The 26313-nt window shown below is 47.3% G+C and overlaps 1 protein-coding gene across 5 annotated transcripts in view; it reads right to left on the bottom strand.

Moving 5' to 3' along the window:
• Nucleotides 1-20019: 20019 nt before the first annotated feature.
• The window catches only part of TSC22D1 (TSC22 domain family member 1), a 134884-nt gene continuing 128590 nt past the window's right edge, over nt 20020-26313 (bottom strand). For 2 of the 5 annotated variants that reach the window (XM_011291259.4, XM_019826959.3), the window contains exons 2-3: nt 22574-22625; nt 20020-21400 (exon numbers count right to left, since the gene is read on the bottom strand). In XM_011291259.4, coding sequence (XP_011289561.1) covers nt 21143-21400; nt 22574-22625 — 310 coding nt within the window. In that variant the 3' untranslated portion in view covers nt 20020-21142. Of the gene's footprint in view, nt 21401-21653; nt 21788-22573; nt 22626-23028; nt 23413-23712; nt 23804-26313 lie in introns of those variants that run through there. The other 3 variants (XM_011291338.4, XM_011291310.4, XR_002741167.2) reach the window with 3 other exon arrangements.

Below are 26313 nucleotides of genomic sequence, written 5' to 3'. Positions count from 1 at the left end.
GTGAGCACAGTTACTCTCATAACGCCACCTGAGTTAAACACTTGTACACCCATTTTATACAGAAGGAAACCTAAGTTGGGAGAAATTCGGGAACTTGCCCACATGGCCTTAGCACCATTTCACTCATTCTGGGGACTTGCTCAATGTCTCGCTTCCCCAACAGATGGCAGATACAAGGAGGCAGCGATGGGGGTCTGCCATTGGGGGGCGGAGGGAGGTGTGTGTGGGCGTGTCCACCTCATGAGCTGGAGGTCCCAGCCCCGGCTGCCCACCGCTGACCCACCCTCCCTGCCCGGGGCTGCAGGATCCCTTGACCTGAGCACCGTCCACCCCCGCCCTCTGCCACACCGGCCCCTCCCCTCCTGCTTTGGTTCCCTGCCTGCTGCCTCCTCAAAGCCTCTCCTGTGTCCTCCACCTGTACATGCTTTTACAGAAGACTTGTCATTTCACTCAAGTACACCAAGTAACTGAAACCAGCCTAACAGGTGGCTGCCTTTAGAACTACACTTTTCAGACTAAAGCAAGCTGAGCAACGATTCTGACCTGACCAACTCATTTCATGATGAGTTAACTCAGGTTCAGAGACGGTGGGTGGCTCCCCGCAGCTGGCTAATAGCCATTTTGGGGGCGAGGCTCTGGTCCCCAGGCGCCTTAAAAATGTTCTGCCTGGTATTTGTAGTGTCAGTTTGTTCACTTGGAAACATGAAGAGTCCATGTTGAATTGGGTCTGCTCCTAAAACTAAGTCGTTTGATATACTTAGAAGGGCTGGTGAGCGTTTGTTTTTAAGAGATGTTAAGCCACAGCCCCGTGATTTGTTCTGCCTCAGATACTCAGAAAACATCCCTACGTGCTCTGGGCCACAGCTGTCCTCCCCGTGTCCCCACTCACTCACAACTGTCACGCTGGCCATCTCATCCGCTCGTCAGCCTTCCCCCCCCCCACACACACACTAACATCCCGGGGAGCCCCGGGGAGCCATGATAAAGCACTAACACACTTTGGGCACTTCTATGCACCAGACACTGTTCTGAGCACAGAGCCACCACGGCAATCCACACTGTGCAGGGGAGGAAACTGAGGCCCTGAGAGGAAAACAATTTGCCCAAGGTCACAGGTGGTAGCACTAAGAGTCCCCTAAACGCCTGACTGTAGCAGGTCTCCTTTACCGGTACAGGACCGTCCGTAAAGTTCAGCTCTGGCCCCAGGTCCCCTCTCCTGAGCTCCAAATCCCGGCAACCATTTGCCCACTGGGGTCCCCACCAGGTTATCCCAGAACCAACTCAAAGCTGAACTCGACTCCTTGCCTCCAAACTGGCAGCTTGCATGGCTGGCACCAGTAATGGCTGGTCCTCCGTCCCTTGGTTTCCTTACCCACCACCTGCTACTGGTTCACTTCATTCCTAGATAGTTTCAGGTCTGCTCCTTCCTCCCAGCGTCACAGTCACTGCTCATGGCTACAGTTTCCGAAGTGGTCTCTACGCCCAGTGCCAACCATAGCCCTTGCCCGGTCCCTCACCCCCAGCCTGCCCCCCCCCCCCAACAAGTGCCAGTGCAGGAGTTCTAAGGGCAAATCTGAGTACCTTCCCACTGACCTCAGCTCTCGATGGCCCCAAGCATGACCACAATGCTCCCTGTAGCCACACTGCTGGCTGGCCTCCATTGGGGCGAGCAGCCTGGCCTTGGCTGCAAGACCCGGTTCCAGGCCAGACCGTCTGGTTTCACATGTCTCTGCTCTCCCACCCACTCTTCTTCCTTGGAATGCCCTCCTCCCCTTCCCTCAGTGACCAGGACTGGACGTTTCCTCCTTTGCTCCAAGCCTGCCTTTTACACTTATGCTCAGGGGCACCTGAGTGGCTCAGTCGGTTCAGCATCGACTTCAGCTCAGGTCATGATCTTGCAGTTGGTGAGTTCGAGCCCTGCATCGGGGTCTGTGCTGACAGCTCAGAGCCTGGAACCTGTTTCGGATTCTGTGTGTGTGTGTGTGTGTGTGTCTCTCTCTCTCTCTCTCTCTCTCTCTCTCTCTGCTCTTCCCCCGCTTGCACTCTGTCTCTGCCTCTCTCAAAAATAAATAAACATTAAAAAAAACATTTTAACTTATGCTCATCCAGCACCCTTTCTGGGTTACAATGACTTACTTTCCCATCTCCCCTCCAGGCAGAGAGAGCTATGGTAGGCCCTCATAGCTCAGTAGTGCAGGTAGGAGTTACATCCGGGTCTCTTTGGATGTAGGTGGATGGGTAGGGTGAGGAAAGAATGAGTGGCATAAAGCTCTGCCAATTAGTGTGGCATTCACTTGTGCAAGGCCCTCAGCTCTACCCGGGCCCCTGTGGGCCCAACGACCCCAAGCAACTCCATCCTGTCCACATCTGCCACCCCTCCCCCCACCCCTTCCAGCTTCCCAGCAGCACCCCCAGTGAGCCCCCCACCCCAGTCCGGGACGTGAATCCCTCCCCTCAGCCACCACGTCCTTACCTCAAGGGCTTCCCTTAACTAAACTGGGAAGAGTGGTCGGAATCTGCCAATGGATGGTGAACAGTAGCCCCGCCCCCCCCACCCCGCCACTCCCCCACCCTACCCTCCGCCGCCCTAGAGGGAGCCACCAACGTTTGCTCTCTCTGACGTGAGCACTCAGTAAATATTTGTGGGGCAAAGGCACGTCCTATAAACATTCGTTACAATTAACGCGCAGCTCATCTCCGCAAGAAAAAACTTGCTTTGCTAAAGCAAAGCGTCAGGATTTTCCGACATTTGAGGTTAGCAGATTTCAGAAGGCTGTTTTGGCGAAATGAATGCGGATTCCTTGCCCAGAGTTGCCTGGGCCCCCGGCCCCCTCTAGGTGAGAAGGAAGGGGCCGCTGGGCCCCACGAGACGCTCACTGCTCCATACCTGTGTCCCAGCCCCGGGCGCAGGCTAGGTGACCCACAAGTAACACGCTGCTGCTCTAAGTGGCAGGCTGGCGTGGGCCCCGTCAGACTGGCCCCTGCTGTCAGTGGGGGTGGGGCCCCGGGGGGGAGGCTCCTGATGCTGACCCCCCCCCCCCCCCCGAGATTCAGGCTTCTGATGATGAGACAGGCACAGGCTTCAAACCTTTCCCTTGGGAGCACTTTGCTGTGCCTTGTTTTTTGTTTTTTGTTTTTTTTTTAAAGTTGCCTTCACTGAATTCACACTGCTGGGAGATGGGTTTGCCCTGAACTTTAATCTGGTGGAGAAGTGATTTTTTGGAAACATCCTCGGTGGTCCTTCTGTCAGACACAAATTGACCAAATGTTTCCTCAAAAGCGAATGTGTCTGGCTAAGCTACATACTCCACGCTCCCTGCAAGAGGTTTAGAGAGCCTGGAAGAGCAGGTGGAGAAAAGAATGTGTGGGGGGAAACCCCATGGTGCAGTGCGCCTGAACACTTCCTGTCAGCACTTCCCGGGGTGGGCAGGGGTCTAGTCAGCTTCCCCATCGCTGTCGAGCTGTGATACTCTCGGATCGGCTACGTTTGCTTTCGCTGTCTTTGCAATGGATTATGAATGATTCCCTCTGGTTTGTTTTGTTTCGTCTTGTTTCATTTTGCTATTGTTTAAAGCATCGGCAAAATTTTTGTACACCTCTTGTAACATAATCGTTATTTCCTTAAGAAAAACTTCCAGCAGCGGGACCTCTGGACCGAAGCCGACGCAACGCATTTAAGGTTGGGGGTACTTACTGCCAAACCGCCCCACAGAAATGTCAAAACACATGCAGGGTGAGCCTTTCCGCACACCTTTCTCGACGCGTTTGTTATTTCTGGTTCACTACACAGCCTGAAAACAAACAAACAACACCCTCCATCTGACCCCTGGTAACTCGAAGGTATTTATGCAGCTCCCAGGGTCTGGTTGAGTTCTTGTCCTAAGGTGAAAAGGAGGCAATTCAGAGTGTCAACCCGCTTCAAACCTCTCAAGCCAGGCGCCTCCTCCTTGGTGTCCCACAGTAGCCTGCCCACCTTATCCCAGCAGCCTCCTCACCTGCTAGAGCATTCAGTTCGGTGATTTTCCCGGAGACGAATCATTTCCACCTGCATCCAAAGGGCCAAAATTATTCCAAAGCACCAGCACCATGATTCACCTCCTCGCAGTGGTTTCTGCCACCAGGCTCTCGGTCTCAGAGGTGCCCACCCGCAGCGACCAAGACTTTGCTGGAGACGCAGGTGCACGGTAGCTGAGGAATGGCGCTCACAAGCCGGGAAGAGAACTCAGTGCTACATCACCTTGCACGGGGAGGGACCAGAGTGCCTCCTTGCTTCCCTGACCTCTGAGTGTCATTTAGCGTTTTCTTCAGTAATAAACAAGCCACTACCACCTACAGTGGAGACTGGATTATGAGTAGAAATCATAAGTATTTCCAGCTCCATTATGAATGTTGCGCATATTTCAAAAGGCCGTTAAGGTCGTCGCCACCTTGAAATCGCGGGAATTACTGAGAGCTGGATCTTAATATTTAACGTGTGGCTACGTGTTATTTATTACTGCAACACGAATTTATTTTTTAAAATATTCTGAGAATTGCATCGTAATCTTTTTTACGATCCTGTATAATTAATTTTAGTATTTAAGCCTTGTTCTAAAAAAGAAAAAGTAATCCACTCCTTGACAAAGAGTGTAAAAAAAAAAAAAAAAAAAAAAAAAAAAGCCTTGTTCTGAGAAGGGTTCGCCATACACCTAAGGCATCCAAGACAGGAAAAAAAGGTTAAGAATCCTGGAGGAGGAAGCTAAGATCTGGGTCCTGTTAGGCACGGGTAACTAAGCCTTCTGTTCTGTAATCCCAGAATTACAAAACATTCCTCTGGGGGCAGAAGGATAGAGACCCTTTCCTATTCACTCATTCATTCAGCAGACATTTATTTAGCATCTACAAAGGGAGGCACACTGGAAACAGGACACCAAGGCAGCCCTGGCGAGAAAATTGCTGAGCCTGGCAGGTAAGAGGACGGGCAGGACCCGGAGGAGCCAAGGCTCAGAGAAAACGCAGATTCCAACAGCTCACGGTTGTGAAATCCACGGAAAGGTGGAAATTCCATTAGAATAACTGTGGGCTCCCCCAGGAGAGCTCCTATCACCAGACGACTCCCCATCCACCTTGTCAAAATCCTACCCATTCCTCAAGATCAGAGCTCTGCTCCCTCCCCTTCCAAGCTGGAGTTCATCTCTCCCTCCCCTCAACACTCTCCCTGGGACTTCAGCACTGTCGCTCTTTATTTGTGTTATTTATGAGCCTGACTCGCCTCCGGGATCAGTGTCTTCAGGGTGGTGCCCGGTGGCTCGGGTGCCCAGGGGTCTGGTTTCGAGCTCTGCCCCCTCCAGTTCTCAGCTGAGCGATTTGCACTGAGCGGGCAGTGCTGCAACACATACATGCCCGACCCTCTCTTTCAAGTTTCCTCCTCCATTCCCCACCACTCAAAACGTGATTTCCGGACCCGAGGGCTGCTTCCGCACAGTGAGCTCAGTGGCCCGGCATCTGCATCTCTGCCGAGAAGCCCTTTTCCACCCGATTTGCCTCATCTGCCAAGACTCAGTCAAGTTGCTTCCTTCTGGAAGCTTTTCCCGACACTGATCATCCACCCTCTCCAGCATCCCAGGAAATGACTCTTTCCTCCTTGGTGCCCTGCCGTATCCGGCACACTTGATTCCGACAGCTGTCTGAGTCCCTTCCTTCAAGGCAGGTACCAGGTCACTTTCTTATTTGCGGCCTCAGCATCTAAAAGGCAGTACTTATTTGTTGAATGAAGAAGTGAGTGGAGGAATGGATGAATGAATGAACGAACGAACGAACGAACGAGTGCCCCTCCTCTTCTTCTCCCCACCTCCCCCCGCCTCTTCTCTTTTCCTTCCAGTCACTTTAGGTTCCAGGGCTGTCGTGGCCACTAAGTCTGTGATCACAGATAAGTGACTTCATGCCCCTAGGACTCAATGTCACCTTCTGTAAGAGAAGGGAGGGGACAGAACCAGACACTGTTTAGGGAACACCCCACCTCCCATCTCCTGCGTACTGTGACTTTATTATGTAACCGTGTGGGGGTCAGTCATGCCAGGATAGAAGAACCTCCCGAGGCCATGCCCTCTGTCCCCGGCCTCCACCCAGGACCGATGTGCCCACCCTCATGTCCAATTGGTCGCGCAGTCCTCTCCAACCTACGGCCTTTTTGTCTTTAAATCCCACCCCACCCCTTTACCGGAAACCACTGCTCACGCAGGCCTCCGTTTCTCCCAAGTGCACTATATCTTAGTTGCTGCCCGAGTGACGGCCTCCTCACACGAGTCCATCCTGCCTTCCGCACAGCCCCCAGGCCACCTGATTTGGGGGCAGAGGCTTCTGCAGAGACCATGAGGTCTGGATTTGCTGTCCGAATTAATTGATGTCAGTTGCTTCCTTCCACGAATCTTCTGTGTGGTTCTATCTTCGGTGCTTTGCTCAGGCCTCCGGGCTTGGCCGTGTGAACTTTCCACGCAGACCACCCCCCCTCCTACCTCACACCGGACACATTTGGTTGGTGGGAGGGACCTTCCGTTTCCCATCACCGGCAAATAGGCCTGGGTTTACATCCATTGGCACTTTTTCACCCTTTGCCTGGGAAGACCTGATTCCTCCACCTGTGTTGCTGTTCCAATGGCTTCCTGCTTCCCAGGGGACTGTCAGATATCACTCTATGATTGATAAGTATGTGCAAATGTCTCCTATTAACATTCCCCCCTTGATCCCAGCTGTTTCTCATCTCTTTTCTTCCTCTTATAACTGAGTTCCTTAAAATGCTGGTTCCACTCATTGACTCTCCTTCACCTCCCGCCCTTCATCACCCCGGCCCCTGGCAGAAGTTTCTGCTCCTGCCCACCTACCTGAGTGCATCCTGTCCTTTCCTTGCCGACCTCCAACCTCTGACTTCTGGCCTCCAAGGACGCTTTCCTGGTTTTAATCCGCCCTGGTATCTCTCGATCCCTCTTCTGGATTTCTATGGCTCCGAGGCTGTCTTCTCACTTCTGCCTCTTCTCTGTCTCCTCCGCGGGTGCTTCTTCTTCAGCTCGCCCTGCAGCCAGGGTGCCCCAGATCCCTCCTGGGCCTCTCCTCCTGGGCTAGGCTTTTCCTGAGCGGCAGGTCCACCCCTGAGGCTTCGCCACCACTCACAGGAATGACTCCACTTGCTTTCTTCATCTGTGGTAGTCATAGCCGGCCACCTGCTCTCACAAACACTCTCCACGTGTCCGGGACTTAGCTGCAGGTCAAGTTTACTCTTTACTGCCTTCCCAGTCCTTTCTGAGTTGGGAGGGAGAATGGGAAGGAGGTGCCCGGCTCTACACGGTCCCTTGGACAGCCTGGCTCCTTGGTTCACAGCTCTGCCCAGCTCAGCTCCCGGTGCCCACAGAGCGGGAGGTCCTGGGGCCAAGCCTGCAGCTGGGACACCCGTCAGCCTGGCTCACGTTCCACGGGCCAGGGAGGTTGGGGAAGGTGGGCGGCTGTGCTCCGGAGGAAGGGAAAGGCACGGGCCAGTCCCCCCGCCAGGGACCCAGAGCTGTTGGTGGGGAGAAATCCCCACTTGGGTACCTTACAGCTTCCTCCCTCTCCATATTCAAAATGGAAGCATGGGGAAGCTCAGAAAGGGGTCTACCTTTCTCGTCCCGGTGGTGGGACTAGCAGCACCCAATTACCCAAGCCAGGAGGAGCCCGGCTCCCCCATCCAGCCCGACAAGTCTGTAGTTCCCCCACGTTTCTTAGATTCCTCTCTCACGCCTGATCTATTTCAATGGCTCCATAATGGATTTCTCTGCACGCGGTCTCATCATTCTTTGCTTCTTCCTAAAATGGACTTTTCATCGTACTGTCTCCCTTCAACATCTCAGGGTGCTTCCAGAGCCCTTCAGGCTGGAGCCCAATCTCTCTTGCCTCAAACCACTGCAGCCCGTGCTCCAGCCGAAGGAAGCCGGCCTTCCTCTCCCCAAGGCCACAGGATGCCTCCAACACTGCCCTCCACACCTCCCAACCCCCGCCTCCTGGCCATCTCCAGTTTATCCTAGAAGGCAGAGCCCAAGTTCACTTTCCCAAGGAGACTTCTAGGACCTTCCCAGAGGGAGTTGGCCACCACCACGATGTCGACTATGATTGGTCATTTTACAGAATGGTCTCAACCATATGGACCGGTTGAATATGCCAGGGAACATGCCCTTCATCTGTGGTATTAGTAAAATGTTCGCACACTAATGACTCATTTGAAGCTATGGAAGGTTAGCTCCAGTTCCTTCCCTAGTACTCCTATAGGACTTTGGGAAGTCAAAATATGCAACAGTAATTATTTCTTCTGAAATTCAAAGTAGGCAACAATAACTCCTGTGGACAAAAATAAATAAATAAACAGACTCCCAAGCTGTTGACAAGAAAACAGAGAAAGGACCTGTATAAGTTAGGGATCCTCTGCTTCGCAAGCCATAGAAAACCCAACTTCAACCAGCTCCAGAGCAAAGTACGATGTCTAGGGGTAGAGCTGGCTTCAGACTGGGATGAATGATGTCACAAAGATCCACATCGCAGCTCAGCTTTCTTTAACGGATCTATATAATGACTCCTGCAGGAACCCCAAGCTCTCTGCTCATGGCTGTGCACGTTTAAGAGTTTCATTTTCAAACTGCTAATCCCAGCAAGGAGAGAGAGAAAGAGAGAGAGAGAGAGAGAGAGAGAATCTGGGACAAGTTTCTGAGCCCTTTGTGGGTTAAGGTTGACACTAACCAGACCAGGTTGGGTCACCAGGGCGGGGGCAGATGTCAAGCAGGGCCATTTCTGTACCCACGTCAGGGTTTCCCAAGGGAAGGAGGGAAGATGAATGCTGGACAGCTAATAGCAAACGGTATGACAACGCTTCTTCCCAAGCAAGCTTGGAAGGAGACAAAGATGTCCTCTAAGAAGCCACGTCTCTTCCCTCCCTCGGTGACCCACTTCCCAGACAGAATTAATTCTTCCCTCCCTGTGTTCCATGACACTTCAGTGTACACCGTTTTTGAAGGAGATAGTCTTTTGCATTGTAATAATTCCAAACATATCTGTCTTTGCCACTGGACTGGGCCTCTTAATAGCAGCAGTGAAGAGTTTTTATTGTTGTACCCACAGAACCTAAGGGACTCCCTAAGCTGGCACATTGTGGGTGCTCAGTAAACAAGGTGGCTTTTATCACTGAGTGAATAGTAGCATCCTCTATAGGAGTATTTCATCCTCCAGGGCTGGCTTTTCTGGGTCAAGTGGCCATGATATTGGAGCAAGAAAGGGAGCTGTCTGGTCTATGCCATGGATCTATCTGTTGCCATGCTGGACAGGGAGAAGGGTGCTTGCTTCTGTGCTATACTTTCACCTGTGGATCCTCTGACTCAATCCGTACCTACTGTTACCTGTGGGGCATCTTAAAGGACGTAGATTTCTATTGGGCCCTGCTGGCCAAGCACTTGACACACAGGGAAGAGTTTGGGGCAGAGTGCTGTCTATTGCCATTTTCTGGAGGGGGTGGGATCCACACACCAGCCCTGACCTATACTGCCACACGCACCCCTCTTTAAGGCACACGGTGAGGGAGGGACAGAATGCCAGACGTGCTCCACACGATAGAGCTGCTTGGCTTTGGAAGTGGCCAAAATGGTGGCCAAGAGCACAGACCCTGGTGTTAGACACGCCTGGTTTCCATAACACTCATCAGCTCTTTCTTTACACTTGACTTGGCAAGTTACGCATTCTCTCTCCTTCTGTACCGCGGGATAATAACTTCTTCACAGGGTGTGAAGAATAAACGAGACGCTGTATTACAAGTGCTTAGACCGCAGTAAGCGCTCAAACAATAAATAAGTAATAGTAGTAACAAATGCGGTCCATTTTCCTTTCCCCAGAAGGAGTTTTAGTCTTCATGCTGTGGCACAGTTCAACCATTTCACATCGGCGAAGGAAAAAGCATTAACTGCTCATTTTCAACAGCATGGATCCATGAAGCAAAATAAAACCCAATAGATAACAAAACACGTCCTAGTGGTTTTCTTCTTTAAGGATCTAAATCATGAGCATTTCACAAGCAGAGTTAAAATGAATTAAACCACAAACTGTTATGAATCGGTGTTACCGTCTGGCTTTGGGACACAACCTCCAATGCCTACCTGAGCCGGGTACGTAACCAGATGACCGGATGAGGGAGGCACGCTGGCAACTGACAGTGTGGGGCCATCAGAAGTGTGGCAGTCTGGAAGCTCACAGAACAGTCGCCAGCACTCAGCAGGAGCTGATTATTGTCATGTAGGAAATACACTCAAGGTTGTCAGAACTTGGAAAAATATCCCTGGTTCAGAAGGGATGTCACTGACTCACCTTTTTTTTTTTTTTTTTTTTTGATGTTGCTGTCTTCAAATGCTGTGGAAAGCCATACCTGAAAGCCAGCTCTGGTCACTAGACTTGATACAGCCCGAGGATTGTCACCAGATTGTGACCTCTAACCTAGCCAACTCCTGGCCAGAGGTGCTTCTCAAAATGGGTTACACTTTACAAGCTCACCAGCAGGCTGTCACGGCATATAAGCATTTTTCAAAAGCTCTTGGGAAGATAATTTATTCCCGTCACAGGGGAAGGCAATTGCATTCAATAATTAGATCAAAAGTTATTTTTGCTCGTATGTTGCTTTCCAGTTCCTTCAAAGTCCACCTCAAGGTTTCCGTCTTCCCGGAACCCCTCTGTGATATATTCTCATCTAACGCTATTTACTGCTTCTTGGTACTTGTATGCCCATTGGTTTTTTGTTTTTGTTTTTAGTTTTTATTTTGTGGCACCAGTGCCTTTAAAAATTTTAATTCTAATATAATTCACATATAGTATTGTAGTAGTTTCAGGTGTACAATATAGCGATTCAACAATTCTGTACGTTACCGGGTGCTCATCACAATAAATGTACCCTTAATCCCCTTCACTTATTTCACACCCCCCATCCCTGCTCCCCTCTGGTAACCATCAGTCCTCTTTATTTAACAGCCTTGTCTTTTGTTTGTCTCTTTTTTTCCTCTGTTCGTTTGTTTCTTAAATTCAACATATGAGTGAAATCATATAGTATTTGTCCTTCTCTGACTGACTCGCTTCGTTTAGCATTATGCTCTCTAGATCCATCCAAGTTGTTGGAAACGGTAAGATCTCATTCTTTTTATGGCTAGGTAATATTCCACTCTGTATATACACCACATCTTCTTTATTCATTCATCAACTGGTGCACACTTGGGCCGCTTCCCTATCTTGGCTATTGTAAACAATGCTGCTATAAACATAGGGGTGAATGTATCTTTTTGAATTAGTATTTTTGTCCTCTTCGGGTAAATATCTTCAGTAGTGGAATCACTGGATCGTAGGGTAATTCTATTACTAATTCTTTGAGGAACCACCATACTGTTTTCCACGGTGGCTGCACCAGTTTGCATTCCCACCAGTAACACACAAGGGTTCCTTTTTCTCCACATCCTCGCCAACACTTGTTTCTTGAGTTTTTTGTTGTAGCCACTCTGACAGGTGTGACATGATATCTCATCGTACTGATTGTGGTTTTGAATTGTATTTCCCTGATGATGAGTGATGTTGAGCATCTTTTCATGTGTCTGTTGGCCATCTGGGTGTCTTCTTTGGAGAAATGCCTGTTCATGTCTTCTGCCCATTTTTTAATTGGATTATTTGGTATTTTAGTGTTGAGTGGTCTTTATATATTTTGGATACTAACCCTTTATCAGATATGTCATTTGCAAATATCTCCTCCCATTCAGTAGGTTGTCTTTTAGTTTTTTTTTAGTTGTTTCCTTTGCTGTACAGAAGCTTTTTATTTTAGTGTAGTCCTGATGGTTTATTTTTACCTTTATTTCCCTTGCCTCAGGAGACATAACTAGAAAGATGTTGCAATGGCCAGAGACAGAGAAATTATCGCCTGTGCTCCCTTCCAGCTTTTTTATGGTTTCAGGCCTCACATTTAGGTCTTTCATCCATTTGGAGTTTATTTTTGTGTATGGTGAAAGAAAGTGGTCCAGCTTCGTTCTTTTGCATGTAGCTGTCCTGTTCTCCCAACACCCCTTGCTGAAGAGACTGTCTTTTTCCCATTGCTTATTCTTTTCTCCTTTATTTACAATTAATTGACCTTTATTTATTTTTATTTTTATTTTTTTAATTTTTTTTAATGTTTATTTATTTTTGAGACAGAGAGAGACAGAGCATGAACAGGGGAGGGTCAGAGAGAGGGAGGCACAGAATCTGAAATAGGCTCCGGGCTCCGAGCTGTCAGTACAGAGCCCGACGTGGGGCTCGAACTCACAGACCGTGAGATCGTGACCTGAGCCGAAGTCGGACGCTCAACCGACTGAGCCACCCAGGCGCCCCAATTGACCTTTATTACAATTTACAAATAATTGGGGAGGGTTATTTCTGGGCTATTATGTTCCATCGATCTATGTGTCTATTTTGGTGCCAGTACCAAACTGTTCCGATTACTATAGGTTTGTAGTGTACCTTGCAATCTGGGGTTGCGATACCACCAGTTTTGTTCTTTTTCAAGATTGCTTTGGCTGCCGAGGGTCTTTGGTGGTTCCGTACCAATTTGAGGATTACTTGTTCTGGTGCTGTTGCCCACTGCTTTGTCACACTGCATCAGACAGTCTGTGTGTTAGTGTACCAGCTAAGGTAATGAACTAAAAAGCATATGTCTGAAACATAAATAGAAATCTATTTCTTGCTGTCTCGTAACAGTCCTGAGTAGTTCCAGGGTGTGGGGAAGGGGGGCAGAAGAAGGGCTTTGCTCCGCTCAGTGACTCAGGGACCCAGGCTGTTAAAGCTGTGCAGTCTCCCACCAGTTGGCCGAAGGGGAAAGGGCATGGAGGATTGCCAATGGGAAATTTTATGAATCAGGGCTGGAAATGACAAGACAGCATTTCTGTCCACGTTCTTAAGTTTGGTGCAGATTCCATCAAATGGAATTTCCCAGCTGCAAGGGAATCTGGGAAATGCAGTTTGTACATCCAGGAAGAGGAAGAGATTTTTTGGTAAACACCTACCACTCTGTGCCACAACCCTTCCCTTTAGATCAGAATATGCGTATCATCGGGGCGCCTGGGTGGCGCAGTCGGTTAAGCGTCCGACTTCAGCCAGGTCAGGATCTCGCGGTCTGTGAGTTCGAGCCCCGCGTCAGGCTCTGGGCTGATGGCTCAGAGCCTGGAGCCTGTTTCCGATTCTGTGTCTCCCTCTCTCTCTGCCCCTCCCCCGTTCATGCTCTGTCTCTCTCTGTCCCAAAAATAAATAAACGTTGAAAAAAAAAAAAAAAAGAATATGCGTATCATCTTCTTGCCCTCCCAGAACACGTTCACCCGCCCAGGGCGGGCAGCAGCCCCCAATCCCATCCAGCTCAAACTCCAAGATCTCTGGGTGAGGCACAGGTCTGGGTGTGGCTCCTAAAGGCCTGGAACTTAGAGGCAAATTGATCTTCCCTCTATGGACAACGCACAACAGGGGAGGCGGGGCACAAGATCTGCCGTAAAACTCCTATTGGAAGCCTGCCCAGTCCTCAGCAGTTATGAAATCCTACTGGTCAGGCATTAAGAAGACCCCCTTACTCTGGCAGTGAGAGAAGTTCCCTCATTAGACCCTGATTCCGCCCTCTGGGAAAAATCCCTGGCCCATCATTCTCCAAAGTTCTAGTGTCCTTCTTCTGGAAGGTTTCCTTGCCTGGTACCCTGCATACTACCTGTAAGCGCGTGCTGGGGAGAATGCTCTCCTGGGGAGCTCTAGCGTCAGCCACCTGCTTCCCCCACTTCTAGCTCTTGTGAGTTCAGGGACCTGAAGTTTATTTAAAGGTTCCAACAATGTCTTGTTGTAGTTGTTGGTTAAGTCTGGGCTGGCTTCTGTTTTCCTTGGCAACGGAAGTCCCTCAAAAACTTAGTAGACTCCTGCCCTATTTGTATCTGACCAACTCAATGTGTCAGCAGCAAGACCTGAAATATTTTTTCAGGACAAGATTGTGTTATGTTTTAATGCTTTGTCTCGCCCACCTCTATTAGCTGCCAGCACATCTGAAACCAAAAGTACATTGGGAGTCTATACCATCTTTGCTGAAGAGGTGAAGCACCTTGTTTAACTGGAAAGTCTTGGGGCGCCTGGGTGGCGCAGTCGGTTAAGCGTCCGACTTCAGCCAGGTCACGATCTCGCAGTCCGTGAGTTCGAGCCCCGCGTCAGGCTCTGGGCTGATGGCTCAGAGCCTGGAGCCTGTTTCCGATTCTGTGTCTCCCTCTCTCTCTGCCCCTCCCCCGTTCATGCTCTGTCTCTCTCTGTCCCAAAAATAAACGTTGAAAAAAAAAAAAAAAAAGAAAGTCTTAATGGGATCTCGAAGCTTTTCCTATGCTAGACAGCCCCAAATTTCTGCACCTTTCATTCCCTTTCCTTTCTACTTACAAACCGGGCGAATACTTTTCTGAGCTCACTTCTTTCTTGAAAGACTTCGTTCGCCAAGCACAGTGAAGAGCCTCGAGTCGCTGTTTGGCTCCCCAGAGCTACACGCTCACCAGACACGGGGGCGGCTTTCTAAGCGATCGCAGGCAACTTTTGCTGCCTCCCGGTAGGAGTCTCAACCTCTCAAGCCTCCAGCAGTCTCCGTGTCACCTGCACCCAACTGTAGTCAACGCCATATATTTTGGGCTTTGGGGCGGACGCGCTGTGCGTTAAAGGTTCGCCACTGAAGCGAGCAGAATCTAAAACGCCCCATGGCTGAAACAGTCCTGCTCATGTAACTGTGCTGGCAGGTTCCAGATTAGAGGGGCTGCACACTCCACAGTCACTCCGGGACCCAGGCTGACAGGGGATCTGTCACGCCCACGGCACCAGGCCTTATCTGTTGGGTCAGCAGAAGGGGAAGGAGCACAGCAGATCCCTGAGAATGGGTTTCTTAAAGCCAAGTCTGAAAGTGTGGGGTCACTTCAGCCCTTTGACTGAAGTTGGGTCCTGCGGTCACATCTAACTAACTTCAAGGAAGTGAGAGATGTAATTTCGCCGTGTGTCCAAGTAGAAGAGGAAATGGGATCTGGGGCAACCAGCTTGTCCCCGTCTGCCTGGGACGTCCCTGGCGTTAGCACTGAAAGTCCCACTTCCCGGGAACACCCGCAAGCCTGGGGACACCGGTACTGTTGGTCACCCTAACACCTCCATCAGATCTCCTCTCTCCTTAAGGTGAGAAACTTAAGTCTCCAGTTTGCTGGCCCCCTAGTCTGCAGTGACTACAAACTACATCTCGGGGCGTGAACTCCAGGTACTTGAGACAACAGGGAAGATGGTTTTAAATGAAATATATGTCATTCCCGGGAATTTGGAGCATGTGTGGCATAACCTAGTAGCACACACATCTACCAACACTGTCTTTGCCCCTTGACTGATCAGTCAGTTATAAAATGTAGTGGAGGGAGTTACACTACCATGAGCGAATGCCACTGATTTAACAAGAGTTCTTGGAAATATTTTTGCCGAGCGGCTGATCTGAGGAATACAGAAGGAACTATTCAGGCATTATATTGCATAAGGCAAATTTCACCAGAAAACAAAATACCTCATTTAGTTTAAAAGAAGCTAGTGGGCTTCTTGAAGTCCTTGGAGGCAAGGACAGTGGCTTACCCACCATACGATCTCTGGCGTGTAGAAGGACTTCAATGAGTGTTCTCTGAATAAATGTACCCATAGTTTACCCGATCGCCTGTGTTCAGCTTCTCTAATCAAAAAGGAGGGGTTTTGTGATTAAAACCTTTTTGCTGAAGGATGAGCTGCCATTTAGGACAGGAGGCCTGTTCTTGAGACAGACACAGGAAGGGAGTGGAAACTTGGGTCCCGTGGGCCAAATCGGTAGGTGTGCTTTTGTTCTGCAGTGTCCAAGAGTCAGGAATCTTCAAACGGAGCCTGGATTTCAGTGTCTTGAAGAATTGGAAAACTTGGCAACACAGCGTTTGAATCCCCACGGAGCAAACACCGGATGGAGCTAAGGAGCAGCCGCACCCATTAGATGGGGCACATACTCTCCACGGCACTAACGCTTCCTATTGTCTTACCCTCACCTCAGTCAAGAAAGTTCTGTCATGGGGAGCCTGGGTGGCTCAGGCGATGATCTCGCGGTTTGTGAGTTCGAGTCCCACGTCCGGCTCTGTGCCGACAGCTCGGAGCCTGGAGCCTGCTTCGGATTCTGTGTCTCCCTCTCTCTCTGCCCCTCCCCCACTTGCGCTCTGTCTCTCTCTCTCAAAAATAAACATTAAAAAAATTTTTTTAAATAAAAAAAAAAGTGTCATGTCCTATAGACATCTGAGTCTAAAACACCTGGATTGAAGCACAGATTTATATTGTAATATTATAGTAACTTTGCATGTTTTAAAATGGCCACCGAACCTTCCAATTGCTATTGACAGAGTCCGATTTCTAATGCCAGTGACTTTGGGCCTGACTGGCATTCTAGAGCACTGTTTCACATTGGGTTTTTCCATAAGAAAACTAATAATTTTATATACTTTTATATAAATATTAAAAACTATATATTACATAAATATATAAAATCATACAAATATGTAAGATTATGTAAATTATGTTTATATATAAATTATATAAAATACACATTTTATATATATCTCCCATCTGTAATTGTGTATTTACTTCCACCAATATTATTTCCAACCATGAAGACTTCTCAACTAATCCCTTCTCTAACTCACATAAATGAAACAGCTGCCTTTAGGTACTGCTTCTGAGGTAAAGAAGAAATTGTATATTTGTGTCCATATTCTAAATGTTGTTTTTTTTTTAAGATTTTTTATTTTTAGGGGCGCCTGGGTGGCTCAGTCGGTTGAGCGTCCAACTTCGGCTCAGGTTATGATCTCCCGGTTTGTGAGTTCGAGCCCCACATAAGGCTCTGTGCTGACAGCTCGGAGCCTGGAGCCTGCTTCGGATTCTGTGTCTCCCTCTCTCTCAAAAATAAATAAAGATAAAAAAAGAAAAGATTTTTTATTTTTAAGCAGTCTCTACACCCAACGTGGGGCTCGAACTCACAACCCCAAGATCAAGTCACATGCTCCACCGACCGAGCCAGCCAGGTGCCCCCTAAATGGCACTTTTTTGTGTGTTTTTGTAAAAAAATTTTAACAGTCACCACTATTATAAAATGCTAAGTCAAAAGCTATTAGAAAATAAAACTGCCACAGCTTTATTCCTACAAAAAATACAAAGTTAAATATATAAACAAAAGAGTGAGTGACTCAAAAATTATAGAAAAGCTAACATTCCTTGAACAGCGTGCTCTGAATCCAGCCCTGTGCTTACTGCTTTCCAGCACTATCCTTACAAAACCCCTGTGGAGACAACATGTCCCATTTTGAGCACGAGGAAGCAGAGACCAGCTAGCAAAATACCCTGCCCAAGGTCACTTAGCTAGTAACCAGCGGAGCGACAATGAAAACCCAATCGATTTTAGCCTAAGAAGTTAAATGAACAAACAAAACCGGCATACTCCCCCCTCCCCCCAACCAGTTAGAAGAATAAAAGAGTCATCTTAAAAGGCAGAGGATTGTAGCGTCTTATGGCAGGACCGAGTCTTCTAACCTGATCCAACTCCTTATTTTAGGGATGCGAAAGCGGGTCTGAGAGGTTCCATTTCTGGTCCAGAGGCTGGTGACCGCAGGGCCCGGCCTGGCGGTCGCGAGGAGTCTCCTCGCGCAGCCTGGTGTCCTTCTCACACCTGCGGAGGAAGCTTCCCGCACGATCTGCTTCCAAGTGCCATTGGTGGGCACAGTTCTCCACGCTGCGGCAATTTATCTAAGGGGAGGAAACATCATTTTCTCTGCCTCCCGTTTCGAATCCTCATGCCGTTGCTGCTGCTAGAATGGACTTGAAGTCGACGGCTCAAAGCAGGTGTGTTGGCCGGCTCCCAGGAGCTCCAACTACTTCTTTCACATACAGCAAGGTCAGAGTGGTGTCTATTGAACTTAATTTTCATTTTTTTAAATGTTTATTTTTTGAGAGAGAGACAGACGGACAGAGGATCTGAAGCGGGCTCCGTGCTGACAGCAGAGAGCCTGATGCGCGGCTCGAACTCATGGACTGAGAGATCCTGACCGGAGCCCAACTCAGACGCTTAACCAACTGAGCCACCCAGGCGCCCCGATTTTCGTTTCTGATCTCAGTTATAATGAACTTCTATACATTTCTTGTGTAAACTTAAAATTGATTCTGGCATGGCATATTCATCACACAATGACAAAGTTTTGTTTTTTAAAGTATGCAAAAATAGCACAGAACTACTGAGCCATAAACATTGTTAATTTGAAACAGAAAGCAGACAGTCATTAAAATCATGTACAATTCCTTGTTTCTCCTTCACTAGACAGCGGTCTCCCCTGCTGCAGCTGATGATGTCATGAGCACCCAGTGTTGATACAACATTCCATTCCTCTTAAAAATCTTTCCTGCACCACAGAACATAAGTGTGATATAATCAATTAAATAATAACCCACAGGCCAACAAAGGCCTGTAAGCAAGCGGTAAAATGCCTTTTCTAAATTACCTTAAACATCTCTAAACATCAATCACTTTAAACATGTTTAGTAATTACGAAAGTAACCACGTATGGAAAAACATCTTTTGATTTTAATAATTCATTACTCGCATACAATATTCAACTCCCAAAGTGTCATGGGAGTCTCACATTTGTAATCAAAAGTCCAAAATTCTATTAAATAAGAGAGAAGTAAGTTCTCCATCGTCCTAATACATTGACATGAAAGTTCTCAAATTTTCTACAATTACCACCTTTGCTACTGAGGATCTTCATTAAAAACAATGAAATGGTTAGCGATTCGTTACGGTTTTCTTTTTAAAGGAAATGTAATTACTACATTAAGTACCCCTTTACTTAAAGCAAAGTTATAAAGCCTTCCAAGTAAAATGACAAAAGACTTTTTCAGGTCCTCTCCAAATTGCCAAACCATCTTCATGGCCACGGCCATCAGCCTATGGCAGTCAGTTTACTGCTTCAACAAGAGCTAGTGTTGCCACACCAGTTGCCTTGAGCTTTGTTACCACATGCACTGGCCCGTTCTCCTCCGAGAGCACGGATGTTCCATTCACCTATCAATCTCCTACCAGCTCTACAGTACAAAAATGAAGGATTCAGGAAAGTTAAGTCCTCGTCCTGCCAGGGCTTACCTAAGCCTTCGAGCTCACAAATGCCCCAACTCCTATTGGGTGGAAGGGGCGCTGCGGAGGTCCTGGGGCAGATTAGAGCTGATAAACCCACCCGTTCATGTGCTTGCCGATAGGGCTCCAAGAACATCTCAGGCGCCAATTTGCCTTGGGTTTCCATCCTGCTTTTAATTTCGGCCTATTTTAGCCTTGGAGCATCAATCAAGAGGGAGTGACTGCCTTGCTCATCTGGTCCCACCTCAACTCCAGTAGAGGAAACACCTGCAATTTATCCTGTCTTTTGCTTGGACATTTCCAGGAGCTGGGAACTCAATCCACGCTAGGAATGACATCCCAATCTCTGTCACAGAGTTCCTAAAGTGGAAACCAGCTTAACTTCCATCTTTTGATTCTAGAGCTGTTTATTGGGATTATACACAGAGTAAGGCTCATTCCCCCCCCCCCCCCAGCGCTGATAAACACTTGAAAATTAAGGCTTCCACAGACTCCTAGGACTTGACGGCCACAGAACGGAGAGCTTTCTCTCTTTCAATGTCCCAGATCAGCCCTGAGAGGGTGAGACAATTTGTCCAGATGATACTGAAGAAGTAAACTCTCATCTCCTTCACTATGTCTCTCCTCCCCTTCCTGGCTTGATGGAAGGCAATGTCTGTTTCCTTTCACTTCTACAGTCAAACCACTAGCACCCTGACTTTGTCCACCCTTGGCACGCCCCTCAAGATTCTGCTAGTCAAACGGTTTTAACTTTCGGAAAAAGTTGTGGAAGTGACTGCGGTTATGTTAATACTTTCACATGAAAACACTGGTTTAGCAACATTTTATATGCTTTATTGAAAGTTGACAAGTGCAACGGTTAAATACAGTGACACCTTACAGCTGTGTAGAGAACATGCACGGAAACAAATGCATAGAACTACTATACAGGTAATATGCAGAAACCCCTACTGGGCGATCCATTTCATTAGCTAGAATGGATCATTTTTCAAAGTATTCAACCAGCTCAATCAAAAGACTTCAGCGAACAGGAATTTACTTCAAGATATTCAGCAACTAGAAGATCTCAGGTTACACAAAGTGACTCACAACGCCAAATTCTTAAAATTTCTTCAGGTGTGGTTTTCTTCATGTGGCATTTTTTTCTGTAGATCTCTATATAAAAGACAATCCACACCTCTTCAGACAGCCAATGAGACACCTAGATTTCAATCTGTACAACCTAAATAGTAGTTACAGTCCTCTATTGTACAAAATAGTTACACTACATACACAAATATACAATAAGCAAAACAACCTTCATGGTAAGATAGCCTAGGTCCCAGCTACCTGTCACCGTCTCAGAGTTTTGTGTCATCCACTGTTTCAGAAAGAGGCACAGTACTATCGTTTTACGGATTTTTGGTGACAGTCGTCAGTTTGTACGATGAACTATGTTTCCCCTCATCTTAGGTGAGACTATGCGTCAGTCTTTACTCTGACCTCCCTTTCAAGTTCCTCGTGGGGAAAAGGAGAGAGGCAAGTCCAGTGGAGCCCCACTGCTTCCAACCCCATGGAGTACACTACGTGCAAGCAGGAGAGAACTCTTGGGAGCGGGGATGGGGAGCAGGGAAGGGATGATGGAAAGGCACACAGCTCCTCAGCATGAACGGAACCACTTCTCACATTATCTGCCAAGCTGCATGAGGTCCCAGTATATCCATGCTAATTCTCTGATTAACCTTTAATTCACCCAGCTAAGAAATTTCTTCAAGCCAAAAGCACATGAGTGTTTAATACTGGAAAACAGAGACAATGGCATAGGTCAGCCTCACTTCTCTTGTGCAGCGAGCAATGAAATGGGTGACTGTAGAGGTGGATGGATTCCCCCTTGTACGTCTTCTCTGGTCTGTTCAGTTCAGACAGCAGCGGCCAGTTCTGCGGGGGCATGGGAGGCTATGCGGTTGGTCCTGAGCCCTGGGACGCTGGCTGGGCCGGGGGCTGTGTGGTCCCCTGTGGCTGTGTGGTCGCAGGCGGGGAGCCAGTCTGCAGCTGGGCCTGAAACTGGGCAAGCTGCTCAGGACTGGCCAGTGTCTTCAGCAGATTGTTTTCCTGCTCCAGCTGGGAATTTTTCTCTATTAGTTCTTTGATTTGCTCTTTAAGGACCTCCACTTCCTCTCTAACCGCATACATCAAATGGCTTTTCACCAGATCCTGAAAGGGAGGGGGGGGGGCGTAAAAAAAAAAAAAAGGTTTAATTTAGTTATTTCCCAGATTCTGAATTTCTAAAGCATTATTTTTGCATGATTCTCCGTAACCATTAGCAAATCCGGCCTTTATTTAAGCGGCCCTTTGAGCAATCTACTGAATACAACCACAACTGTACAATACTTAAGTTCAATGCGTAAGGGATCAGGCTTTTAAAAAGCCTATGCTTTTTCTGCAGCCGTTAGCCAGGGATGCATACAGTGAGATCTCCTACTTGAGATGGCAAAAGGCACTGGGGTTCTGAAGGCGGGGCGGGTGCCTGGCCGCCGGGATGTCCAGGCCCACATCCCCGCAGCAACGGTAGCTGCTTCCCCGCCCCCAAGTCCCTCCTCCCACCCCCCCCACCCCCCCCACCGCCTCCCTCAGCACCGGCTGCAGCCAGTTCCTACAGAGCATGTTGCCGCATTTTCCTCCCTCCACCCCCGCCCCCCCCTTTCGTGATTAAGCTGACATCACAGAAACCTGGGCAGACGACGCAGCCAATGGGAGCCCGAGTTATTTATAGCTCCGAATTAAAGGTTCGGAGTTTGCCTAGCAACAGTGGGCAGAGAATCCCGTGAGAAGAGCCACAGGCGCTGCTCCAATAACAAAGAACAGCCAAGGCGGAAATAAAAAATAGGAGAAATCCAGGCACAGGCTGAGAAGACAAAACTTTTCTCGGATTCTTCTTCATTGTGCAGTAGCCTACCTCACTGGGGATCTGTCTGTGCAAGGTCTAGAGGGCCCTTGAGATCCTCATTCTGTCCCCTCTCCTTCCCTAGTAAACCTTAAGATTCCTCGTAAAGCCACATCGCTAGAGACGTGACCACGACCAAAGGACGCACAGGGCAGAGCTTCCCTAGCAATTCCCTACTAAAAAGGGGGGGCACTTCGGCAAAAGTCCCGACGTTATGTGAAACCGACTGGGGAAGAGAGAACATTTAATACCCCCAAGGCCCGGATCTCTCTCCGTAGCAGCCATGGTATGTGGCTTCATGCTGGCCGAATGGAGACAGTGCCGGCATTTCTAAATGTATGAAGAGTAACCATCATAACTATGGATGCACTGCTTCCATCCTAATCTCTCGCTTTTTGTAATGTGCCCACATTTAGTACAAATGAGTTTTAATCAGTACATACCATAGCTTGCTCGATTTTGTTGTCAATAGCTACCACACTTGCACCAGAGGAGCTGGAAAAGAGGGGGGAGAAATCGATAAGTGGAATTTTTATAACATCCAAGACAAAAAGGATTTCCCAGTTCTGTGATGTTATTAGCATCATTTTTTGAACATTCTACAACGCTATGGAGTATATTACCCTCCAGAAAACACCAGCCACTCTCTTACTAACGAATATCCCGACATTTCCCTATTTTAGTGAGTCACAAAAGGCTAAATTACATAATGTGGTAAAAGCCTGCTCTCTGGCCAGACCTGCGAAAAGAAAGCGATTCTAAACATTTCAAAAAGCAACATCCATGTCACCGTAGTCTCTCGGCAATGGACAAAGGAATTCGCCTGGCTATCTTTCACCTGCATTATTAGAAGTATCTCACGAGAAAATTTAAAGAAACTATCCCAGCCGACATTTACCTATTGTCAAGTCTCACAGAAGCGTTTTCAGTCCCCAGCAAGGATGACAAGAAAGAAATTGAAAAATGTCTCAGTTGGTAAACTCCTAGATCCATCGCCACTGGTCTACACCATTGGGATTTCATGCAATTGCAGCCAAAAACACCCTCGCGGAAAAAAAAAAAAAAAAAAAAAAAAAAGGGAATACCAGCAGCCTTGTTTAAGCTAGATAAAAATCTTCTAGCTTTCTGCAGCCCAGGGAGAAACAGAAAACAGCAGCCCTAGTTTAAAGAAACCCAGCTTCTAGGGCTCGGCGATCCCGGGAAGATGCTGATCCCAACGCTGTGCAGAGAAGCCTCCCAGGTCTACAGCCGGGCTCCACTAAGGTTTTAGACCAGGACTGGAGCTCGGTGCAGAATATATGGAGGCAAGAGCCGCGCCGATTGGCCAGCACTGCATTGGAACCTCCCCCTTCTCCCTTCCCCGCCCTCTTCGCGCTTCCCCGGCCAACCCCCCCACCCCCACCTCCTGCCCCAGCCTCCCCATCGGATCCCGCTTTTCGGGTGGGCTGACCCAGGCCGCAGTGGGCCCGCAGAGCTGAGGGGCCGCCTGAGGCCTCCACGGCCTCGGCAAGCTGCACCACTGCTTCGGCAGAAAACGTCAAGGGGTCCCTGAAAATACAATTGGGGCCCCGCACGTGCTTACGTTTAAGGGAGTCAGACCCCGTCCCAGGAGCTGCCTGTCCCCGAGGCTGCCAAACGGCGAAAGCTTCCTATTTGCAACCAGAACCGTCTGAGCTACTGGGCATGCCCAGTCCCACCGCTAAGACTTGGAGGAGCTCGAGTGTCTCGATTTCAATTATCTTGTTCTTACAGGCAGCAGTAATGGGAGGATTTTATAGGCAGTTTTATTTATAAGGATAATAATCGTACTGTAATAATACTTTTTAAAGAGGGAGTGAATTTTGGAGGGAAAAAAAATCACATTTGCTTTTTGAGAAATACTACCTTTCCATGGATTTATTACTTGCAGCAACAAAACAAAAAATACTACATATTCTTTGCTAGGCATGTGTCTACTGAAGCAAAAAGGAACCCATCAGATGAAATCTGGTATATCTTCCCAAAATGTCCCTAGAGCCATAAACCTTAAAATCACATCTCCCCTTCTTCCATTTACAGCTAGAAAACTCAATCCACAGGTTGAATCCTACCTCGATCTATTTTCAGTAAGTCCCTAAAGCAAGTTTTTGGAAGTGGCAATTCCTGTAAGTCTCAACCCTATGAGCCTTCTTACATCAGAAGGACTGAAATATTGTAAAGTATGTATTTCACCCTGAAGGCCATACTGACCAAGTCATTCCCTTCTCCAAACCAAAATCATGAGATCTGGGTGTAAAAAAGCTTAACCCTTTGCACATTTCCTCTATTAATTTAAAATACTTGCAAGAACGCACCAATTGAGGTTACAATTTAATATACTGAAAATCTAAGGCTTTAAATTTGCCTGATTATTATAGATTTCTATAGTTTGCGATTCAATACATATTAGAAAGCAAATTTAACCTCTACAATACTGCCCTCTAATGGCACAATCCTATAAAACCACAAACAAACTACAAATGGTAAAGACTTCTCTAATCCACAGGCCAGTTGTATCATCACAAATAATTCCAACATAAAATTTGACCATAGAACAGATATATGTTAATATCCTATTTACACACACGCACACTGTCTTTTCTCTCTCAAGCAGGCATTCTTTCTCAAGTTAGCACCCTTTTATCCTCAGCATCCTTTAATTCAGGAAATTTTAATTGCCATCGGGGCCTTTCAGACATTCTTTTTTAAGTGGACCCAATACTGCCAGCGAGTATTTGGTTTTAGAAACAGTCTAAAGGAATTAGGAACCAAATGTGGTGAAAGTAGATGAAAAGAGCAATTCTCTTTTGGGTTAAAAACCAAAGTGTGACTAACTATAGAAAGGAGTAACATCTTCTTTATTGTAAGGATCGTAATAGTTTCCAAATTTTAAGTCTTTGATTTTGAATAACAATGTTTGTTAGCATTTTGTAATTTCTAAAACTTACGAAATATCAAATTTGAGGAAGGCACCCATTGTCAATAAAAAGAAAAAGAGTAAGTGGAAAGCTTAAAAATCAATAATTCAGAAACTACGGATGTGGTCTCTCTGGGAGTGCTTCGCAGAATTATTTACTACACAGTAGTTTCTATATTTTGAAAGTTAAGGTTGCCACAAACTACCTGTGTAATTAAAATCATTTACATATTTTTAACTAAACTGCACAGGACAAGTTATTAAAGAAAGTATCATCCTAAACTGTAAAAAAAAGACCTTAAAAAATAAAACTATAAAAAAATAAAAAAATAAAACTCTAAAGTCATATGCAGAAATGAATTTAAAATTCCAGCCGAAATTTAAGATTACTAAATTAACTGAATTTTATTTATTTACGATGTTCCTGAACACAAACAGAAAGAAACAAGCTGTTATGCTTCCATTTCATTCAACATATCACCCACTGGGTTAAGCTACAGAAGCCAGTATAAGCCAGCATAGTCCGTTTAACCCATATCTCTACAGAGGGACATTACAGTCACCTCCAGTACTTTGCTATTTTAAATAAAATTGCAAGAAATATTTTGTATGTACATCTTTGATCATTTGTGTATATATTTCTGGAGAATTTGCCAGGGCCAAGAGAACATAAAAGCCCACCAAAATTACTAGAAACCTATTGCCTTTCATATCTTCTACACAAATGGGCTAGATTCCTTTCAAACTAGATTTTTATATGCAAACTGGAAAGACAATTTGAAAAAGAAGGCAAATTAGCTGGAGGAAAACTCCACGGAGGGGAAACCAGGGGTCAGAAATGTTTGAGGCACAGTGGCTAGAATTACTGTCAAAGATTCTTCTCTTTGTAAGACAAAACATCTAAGAGTCGGGTGCTAGTCGGAGCTCAACAAAGACTAGCTGATAGGACGGGGAAAACACTGTCTTCAGGAGAAACCCCTAAGGGCATGGGTGACAATAGCCATCTTCAGACGTGGGGCAGAGATCAGGTCTCACTCCCTGGGGAATCCGAGCCCAGGAAACGGCCTGAACATTAAAGATAGGTGTATTTGTTGTTTTCATTTTGTTTTATTTTGCCTAAAAGCCTCTTCTCTGGATTCCAATTCCATCACCTCTGCATACTGGGAGCAAGCAAGCTAGGATGGGAGAAGAGGAGCAGGGGCAGGGCCTGTGTTTTTAATTCATTCAGTAATGCGTGCTTTTCTTCCC

Source organism: Felis catus, chromosome A1 (genome assembly GCF_018350175.1).
Source record: "Felis catus isolate Fca126 chromosome A1, F.catus_Fca126_mat1.0, whole genome shotgun sequence".
Classification (NCBI taxonomy): Eukaryota; Metazoa; Chordata; class Mammalia; order Carnivora; family Felidae; genus Felis; species Felis catus.
The sequence above is the reverse complement of the archived record's forward strand: the minus strand, read 5'-3'. Positions and strand labels throughout refer to the sequence as shown.